At 41.4% G+C, this 9,369-nt stretch overlaps 1 protein-coding gene across 1 annotated transcript; it reads right to left on the minus strand.

Annotated features, from left to right (window-relative positions):
- Window positions 1–2,566: 2,566 nt before the first annotated feature.
- Window positions 2,567–7,446, minus strand: LOC111869702. Its single transcript, XM_023861403.2, has 2 exons — window positions 7,399–7,446; window positions 2,567–4,534 (listed from the first exon to the last, which is right to left on the minus strand). The coding sequence occupies exon 2, from the start codon at window positions 4,524–4,526 to the stop codon at window positions 3,135–3,137; it is 1,392 nt and encodes a 463-aa protein (XP_023717171.1). The 5' UTR covers window positions 4,527–4,534; window positions 7,399–7,446; the 3' UTR covers window positions 2,567–3,134.
- Window positions 7,447–9,369: the final 1,923 nt, after the last annotated feature.

Below are 9,369 nucleotides of genomic sequence, written 5' to 3' on the forward strand. Positions count from 1 at the left end.
GCCTTCATAGCAGAATGCTTAATGAACCGAGCACACGAAAACTTGATCATTTATTTCAGCTCCCAGTGATCCTACAATACGTACTCAAATGGGAGATGTCAGCGTGCACTGTGTGTGATGTTCGGGGTCACTCAAACCACTTGCACCTCCTCATTCCAAGCACAAACAAATCCCGATATTGTTGGAGTAAATTCCCGCGCGTCTCAGTTTGGATTTTCTCTTAGCATTACTCCAGGCGCTACAGCAGTCACGTGGTTTGTGGCTAATTCATCTAGATTATAGCGTCGAATATTACGAGGACAGAGAAACATCAAACTGGAAAATATTGGAAAGGAAGTGGTAGAAGGAAGTCTTGAAACACCTCAGCACTGACAGTGTTCTGGCTCACATTCGAACCCAGAACTTTCCCAACAAAATCCCAGAGTTGTGCCGCTAGATCAGCTGGTTCCCTCGTCGTCACATTAAGTTGCAATTGACAAGGCAGAAAATATGAAAACGTACAAAATCACATTAGTGCAGTTGTGTAATTATACAAGAATACAGAATAAATTAAGTTGTAACAATTATTCGTTCCAGAAACACACAAGACTTTCTTGGTCATTTCAATTCAGTATTAAAAAAATTTCCTTCACAAGTCTGTAACACCTTAAAACTTTTCACTGTCTCTTGTCTAAGAAACACGGGGGAACCATACCAAACACTACTTGATTTAAAAGGAAAATAAATCGAACAGTTATGTTCGCCTAAAACATGATGACAACAACATCTTCAGAATAGGACATTATTTAAAATATGGCAGACATGCCTCGTACACTGAGAGTCTTAGTTTCAAAACAACTTGCATTCTCTTGTTCAATTATACAGGGTAATTCATGAAGTTTTACCCCCACTTAGGGGGGGCATTCCTGAGGTAATTAGGAACAAAACTGTCAATACACTAATGGTATCGAACTAATAATTAAAGAGATACAGTAATTTGAAAATTGGTGAAAAATATTTTCTTCTTCGAATTTGAGTCAAAACAAATTAGAAATACAATACAAACACTTTTTAACCCGTTAATGTTTTAGGAAAGAAGCATTTTAAACCATTTTTTTTTCAATTTCTTAAATTTCATCCATGATATGTATACAGTGGCCGTCTTGTAGTGCACTCAGTTTCACCTGTTACTTCACGACATGTTTCGGCAACATAGTGCCATCATCAGGTGCCCTAATTACGCTAATCTATTGCATTTCGTGCCTTTATAAAAATATTTAAAAAGTTCGTATTTGTCAACTATAATGAATTTACAAGCAATGCAATAGATTAGCGTAATTAGGGCACCTGATGATGGCACTATGTTGCCGAAACATGTCGTGAAGTAACAGGTGAAACTGAGTGCACTACAAGACGGCCACTGTATACATATCATGGAAGAAAATCAGTGCAACAGGACGCTAAAATACAACATTCTTAATTTTGCATTGTGCAACATTTTCATCGATTTTGTTACAAAATTACATTATTTTCAGCATCCCATTCTGTAAACATACCAATGGTTGCATATCACACCCTTCTATCAATCTGTTTCCTTTAAACTTAGTGCTTTAGAAGACGACAGGATTTTCGTATGATTTTCAAAAAATTCTCCCTGCACGTCAACACAACGGGTCGCACGCGTATGAACCGCGCTCGTAGCATTTCGCAGTTCCACTCGTTTGTTCCTTATTGTCATCGCCGCGTCCAGAATACGTTCAAGCAACGCTTCACGTGTTTGTACCTTTACCTGGTACACAATGTCCTTCATCCAGCCCCAAATGCAATAAATTAAACGGCCCGATTAGCTGATCATACAGAACGCCACACCAGACATTGACACTGAATCAGTGTTGAAAATTCGATTCTATCGTGGCACGGGGATTATTGTCTGCCCAAACATGTAAGTTGCGACTACTGTTGACCCCGTCCCGTGTAAACTGTGCCTCAAGGATGCAGCCCGTTCTCATGAACAGTCCTCCACGCCATGGACTGAGAAATACCGAACCGCCGAGCTAGACGTCTTGTGCTGGCACGCGGACTGCGCTCTACAGCATGGAGAATGTTTTCTTCTTCGCACAATTCATGTTGAGGATTTCGTTCGTATTGTATACGAACGCTGGGGAGAGAACCAGTTTATCTTAATATGTTGAATGTACTGCTAATGGATTTAGGATTCGGAATCCTGCTATTAGGATAACGCCGGTCATATTCGGCAGCAGCGGCTCTCGCATTTCCATCACATACACCCAAAACAAACACCATAACGGCGTATTCCTGTGGAAAATGTGTACGGCATCTTAACTTCACAGTCACCAACACAACGTCCTATTTGCGACTGGAACGCTCTGCCTACCTACGTGTAACATTCCAGGCGGTGTGCGTTATCTTCTGACATAGCTGACTGGAACGTATGGTCCTACAGAGAAGGGGGGGGGGGAATAGAAAATCCATTGTTACTCCGTAACTATTGAAAACCGAACACAAGCTTATAAGGAAATTTTGCAGGAAATAACCCCAGGAATATGTACCATAAGCCGGAGTAAAATTTCGTGAATCACCCTGATATGTACACCGTCAATAATGCAACCAAAATATTTAAAATGAATAAAATAAAATACACCTAAACATGTTCTTCACTAGAAGTGTATTTTTATACTTTGAAATGTTATAAAATGTCATTTCATTCCCACTGCTTAGGTACGTCCCCAGTCAGGTTGTTACAGCAGTGGAGAAAGCCTATAAATTGAATTTAAAATAGTCACATAGTTCTCGGGCATCGATAAGAATTGCTCAAGCTATTATCATACGATATTAAGGAAAAACAACCAAAATTGTATGTAAGGTGTGGTCATTTCGCCTAACACGATAGTGTAACGAATGCATTACTTAAAACTTAACGCAATTCGTACGCCGGAAATTGTGATGTACATTTCCAATTTTGGTAAACCCCTTCAATAATATCTTGCATTTTTAAGTCTCCTATATTATTTTAGTCAAGAAATAATTGAACTCAGGGGTATAAAGTGAGACAAACATTGTTATCCCTCACAAAATTCAAGAATCTCAGCAATTCTTGGTTGTTGATGTCAGGCCAACTGTTAAAATTTCCGATCTTAGTCAAATTGGGGCAGTTCTGCATCAGTAGCCATGCCGTCTCCATGGTCAATGACAAATTCTGTCAGATTTCTGAATCCACCAGCCTTCACAATCTTACTGATGACGACATCAGTTATATGTTCCATGCCCACAAAATGTAATACAGTCAGGTTTACGTAGAGGTGCAGAACAGAGCAGAAAGTAAATTCTCCACCGTTACCTATTATTTTTAATTTTTCAAGATTTTGGAAGTGTGGCAATTCAGGATGGAAGGCTTGTGTACATGTCATGTGACAAAAATTAATCCAAAGCGAACGAAGACCTGTACAATATTTAATTACGTCATCCAAATTTATGTTGTCAACTTGCCAAGTTTCTAAATTTTTAAGAGTTGAACCGGAACGCCTAATCACATCGCTAAACCTAATTTCGGTATAGCTGCAATTTCGAATCGAAATTGAAACGACATTACTGAGTTCGCCGAGATCAGATATGTCCTGCGAAGGGGAATATAATAACAAATGCTTTATATTTGGACATTTCTGAACCAATAATTTTGCATCTGAAATAATTCCAAGAAATGCCACTACTGAAGGAAGACATGCTGTAAGGTTCCCTAATACAGGCTCAATTGGACGGAACCAAAATACATCCCGTATTTCTGGCAAACCCGAAAGTAGAGCTGCATATCTGTTTCCAGAAATTGATGTTTCTGCAATGTTCAGGGAAAGCAGGTTTCTCATCTTCAGCAAGTGCTCTACGCACCCATCATCCACGCTTTTGGAATCCTGGACAGAAATTTTCTTCATGTGAGGACAATATTTTGACAGCTGGATAATGGTTTCTGTAGTGCAGCACGTGTGGAAGGAAAAGTTTTCGAGATGTGTCAAAATTTGAATTCTTTCCACAAGGAGCTGAACGTACCTGGGGCGTGGAAGTGAGGGCAGAATCAGAGTTTTAATATTTGGGATGGCATACAGGAACTTAATTAAGAGTTCTTGCACGAAACTAGAGTAAGTGAAACTTATATCAAATTTAGAAATGCAAGGCAGAAGTACAGCTTTCAACATGTTTATGCAGACGCTCTCGCGAACTTGTCTGTCAAAAATTCTGCTGATCAAGGGGCCATGATTATAGTCGGAAAAATTTTCGACCATTTTTATAAATTCCTTGGTAGCATAAAGAACAACGAACTCCGATACGAAGGGAACAGGTAGCGAGGCGAGGCGTGCGCGCACCAGGACACACTCTTCCTCCACAGACTCGACCTCTTGGAGCCAGCTACTCTCGCCATTTTCAGCAGCTGCGTTCAGTCTGCGGATCCAGTTGACCCCCGCTCCTCGCACCATCTGGCAGACTTGTAGAAGCGCCATATTCTCCAGAAATTCCGGATTATTTTTCTTGCCCATGGCTCTTTCTGAAACAGACAAATAATTAGTCGCAGTTTTTCAAAATATTCATTGAATAAAATCAACGACTCTTAAAAATTATCCAAAGTATCCTCCCTCTTTCCACAGGCATAAGATGCAGTTGCTTCGTGACGTAGAGTAATTAAAGAAATGTCAGAATTTGATTCGAATTTTGGGGCAGACGACACACCTCGCGGGGCATTTTCGGTGCATACTGACACATTTCAAGATGGGGAATATGTGACATGTAATTACAGTTTTCTAATCTACAGCAATAGAATAAATGCGATCGGTGTTTTAGTAACAGCGTTTTCTCCCTCAAAGAAAAAGTAAAGGACCTTTTAGTTGATCGTGTGTGGTTGTATCCCCACAAACAGGCTACGTGTTTCGACTATTAATTTTCATGTTATTTTTCGCTCCTAACCAGGAAAGTAACATTCATACATGGTGCTATGACATGGCCGCTTCTTTCAAGAGGCTTTACCATTAACTGCTTCTTTTCAACTGAATCTCTCCTTAGTAGACTCGGAACTGACCAATATGTTACGAAAATAAATCACAAAATAAGCAACACGAAATATTGCCTGTACCTGAAGCGTATCTTACTGTGCCTCTGATAGCCAGATATTTATTAAAACACTTTCACTGCACCTGAACTGTAGACTTCCTGCATAACAGTACATACAGCTTACGTTCCTACGCCCAGAGATAATGTTGAATATATCGCTCCTGCTTTCCGTCGGGAGCAGCAACTGAAACTCACTCACTCATGGAGCTGAGTTCTTGAGAAGCTGCCAGTTGTACAGCTACTCTACAACTTCCCAGTTCTGTATGGGACCCGAAAGTTCATTACCGTTTTCACTAGGGCACTCTACTGGTCCCTAACCTGAGCCAGATCGATCCAGTCCATACCATCACATCCTTTCTCTCTAACATCCATTTTAATATTATGCACCTACCTAAGTCTTGGTCTTCCTAGTGGTCTATTTCTTTGTGGCTTTCCACCAAATCCTACATGCATTCATCTTGTCATTCGTGCTATATGCCCCGCCCATATCATCGTCTTTAACTTTATCATTCTGATTAATTATGGCGAAGAGCACAAGTTATGGAGCTCCTCATTATGCAGTTTTTCTCCAACCTTCTCTCACTTCATCTCTCTTCGGGCCAAATATTCTCCTCAGGACCCTGTTCTCGAACACCGCCAGTGTCAGAGACCAAGATTTACACCCATACAGAACCACAGGCAAAATTACAGAATTGTATAATCTAATTTTTTATGTTTTTTGACAGCAGACGAGAAGACAAACGGTTCTGTGCTGAATGGTAGCAAACATTGCCGGAGTTCAGTATCCAATTAATTTCCTCCTGATCAGGTTTTCATTTGTTGTAACAGGATCTCCCCTAGCCCCTGTAATTCAGAATGAGCCCTCAGTCCCTGAGAAATGCAGAAGGCACTTCTAAATGGGCCCTGCATCAACAGCAGATTGACTTCTCTTCAGCGGTCAACGGTGCGGATCTTGGCATCGAATGCTTCTATGCCGAGGTCTGGTTGTTTCCAATATCATCATCATCATCATCATAGGCAAGAACAGCCCTGTTTGAGCCACAGCCTGCCTCAGAAGGTCTGCCGCCCGCTTTCATATGATCGGATTTCTTACAGAGCATGGTTATTAGCCTTGCGCCCAACCATCAAATTGGAGGGCTAATTTCCTGTATTTATGCCCACCAGGATTAGGGTGGCCGAGGTACATCCCCATACATTGGGTTCCCTTTCCACCCCTTCTATGAATTACAGAGGCATCCCATTATAATAACAGAAATTAAAGATTTTCATAAAAGTTTGTAATATTTGTTGTTGTGAACCAATATGTATACCAATCTCAACGGCGCAATTCATCAGTCGCACCCATCAGGCTGTGTGTATGTTCTTAGGAATGGCTCACTAGAAATGCTACCACGGCAAACATTGAACGCGCAACAACAGAAGAACTTCTGGACGCGTCGTTTTCTATCTGAGTCGTATCAAAGGAAAGCAGACAGTTAGTTCTTCCAAGAGCGTCTGGTTTAGATATATTGGTCACAATGCCAGAATGAGAGAGAAAAACAGTAAAATCAAACAATTAGGTGGGTCGATAATATTAAAATGGATCTTAGATAGGTTTAGGTTGTTTGGACTGAATTGATTTGGCTCAGGGTAGGAACCAGTGGAGGGATCTCGTGAACAGTTTAATGAACCTTCGAGCTGTATAAAATGTTGGGAAGTTCCTGAGCAGCTGCACAACTCGCGGCTTCTCAAGAAGGGCTCAGCACCATGGGGTACGTTGTGCACAGAACTTTCAGAATCACAAATACAAATATTGGGGTCGATTACTGCACAGCATGGAGCGCTATGACGTTTCGAAATACGTAAGAAGTCTCGGCGTCTCATCAGCTTGACACTAATTTTGTTACACTCTCCGGAATGCGTTTAGTGAAATTAGATTGCTTCGCATTAATGCTCTGACTGTCATGAACCGGAGTGACGTCAGAGTAACTGGACAGGGTAGCCCGGGTAGACTGGTCTGTATTGCCCTGTCAACAGCACATCACCCTCAAACTGAAGGACACGCGAATGTGGTCACGTTTTGTAGAGCAGCTTTCAGTCTCTTGAGCTGCTGTGTATAGCGAACATTGAACTGCCAACGCAGAGGGGAAAGTCGAAATTCAACCGTGTTTGTAAATCCATCTTTTGTATTAAATTACATCAGCTAATTAAAATAATATTTTCCGAGTACTATAAAATCTCACGCAGAGTTCTATTGAAAATATTTACGTAATGAATTTACCAGTACTTTCATGAGTATACACTATTATACATTGTAGCTCCTACCTCCGGTCCCTCCAGAGCAATCCACAAGCGTCCCAACTCAGAGCTGACGGCCAACTGATTCATCTGCAATGCGGTATGATCACAGCATATGCACCATGTCCAAAGTAGAACAGAAATTTCCCTCTTTAGATAAATTTCAGTTTAAAGTTATGGAACGATTCTCAAATATAACAGCACAACAAATATTCACTACTTCTCTAACCCTTACGAAATGTACTGTTGTTCATCAAGTGGGGGTGCCTATCAAGGAAACGATAGACGAATAATTGTATAAAACATCCACTTCAACCCATCTCCCACGTTTGTAGCCTCTTCTAATGCAGAGGCGTTAAATTTCTCTGCTCACTTCTGTCCAGTTTTTAAAGAGAAGCAAATATATACTCCTTTCCATGAAAGTACAGCCAGCATCGAGATGAAGTAACTGTCCTATACAGTCTGTGTAGTGTACTCATACAGACGTTTCTGACGACTTCTCAGTGTAGATTTAAGGCTGATGGAAACTTCTGTGCTCTGCGCGGCCTCACCAAAGACGAAGTGCCGGAAGGCAGAGGCCGAACAGTAGAGCACTTTTCCCCCGATAATGCCCCGGGACGTAAGCCGTTTGCCCTAAAATTTAGATAATATTCAAGCATTTTTAATGGCTTTCCACCATGCAACTGCATGTTATGTTCGTCGAAAGAGATGATAATTTTGGAAAAGTTGCAGGACACGTTGATTCCACTCAAATTTTGTTCTGAGCAACTGGTTCACCAATAGCAGGAAAAAGACTAACTAATCATTTGTTTGTTTCAGTAGGCGTCATGAACAGAAGAAAAGCCCGTCCACGCCTACAAGACATGGAGTATCAGAAAGTCTGCCAGATGGCGCGGAGAGCGGAGGACAAGTGGACACATAGACTAAGCTCAGCTGCTGTTACGGGCGAGAGTAGCTGGCTCCAAGAGGTCAAGTCTGTGGAGGAAGAGTGTGTCCTGGTGCGCGCACACCTCGTCTCCCTAACCGTGCCCATAGTATCAGAGGTCATTATTTATTGTGCGCCCCACGAATTCGTGAAATTCATCGAACATTATCAGCACCACAATCCTCGCCCCCTGACCATCAGAATTATTGACAGACAAGTTCATGAGAGCGTCTGCGGAAACATTATGAAAGCTGTACTTCTGCCTTGCATATCTACATGCCATTTAGGTGTCATGAATTCTGCTTTCGTGCAAGGACTCCTAATGAATTTGCTGTATACCATCCCAAAGATTAAAACTCTGATTCTGCCCCCACTACAACGTCCCAGGTGCTTGTATTTTCTTGTGGAAAGATTCCAAATTTTGACACAACTCGAAGAATTTTGCTTCCACACTGGCTGCACTATAGAAATCATTATTCAGCTGTCAAAATATTGATCTCACATGAAGAAAATTTCTGCCCAGGTTTCCAGGCGCATGGACGATGGGTCCGAAGAGCAATGGATGAAGATGAGAAACTTGTTTTCCTTGAACATTGCAGAAACAACAATTTCTACTAACAGCTATTCAGCTCTACTTTCGGGTTTGCCAAAAATTAAGGATGTCATTTGGTTCCCTCCAATCGATCTGTTGTAGGAAAACTTAAGGAGAGTCCAAATTACTCGTGATCGTGCTCGCCAGGCTTGTACTCGTCGAGAGACTAGTCTGGCTTTTACTTGTGCTCGTAAATCTTCGTCCACACTACTTCAGTTGCTCGCCAGGGTTCGGCGCGTGAGGATCCATACATTTACTCGTAGTGTGTATAGGCTGTAGTCGTATTTTAATATCTTGGCTATAGCTTTTAAATTAAACATTTCAAAATTGCTTGTCTCGTAACTTGTCATATCGTCCACAATACTCGCAAGCATAGCGAGTCACACGAGCACGAGTAATGTGAATGCGCCTTTACAATACACGTTTGTATTCCTTCAGCAGCGGCATTTGCCGGAAGCATTTCAGACGCAATATGACTGGT

Source organism: Cryptotermes secundus, unplaced genomic scaffold (assembly GCF_002891405.2).
Source record: "Cryptotermes secundus unplaced genomic scaffold, Csec_1.0 scaffold1851, whole genome shotgun sequence".
Taxonomy (NCBI): domain Eukaryota; kingdom Metazoa; phylum Arthropoda; class Insecta; order Blattodea; family Kalotermitidae; genus Cryptotermes; species Cryptotermes secundus.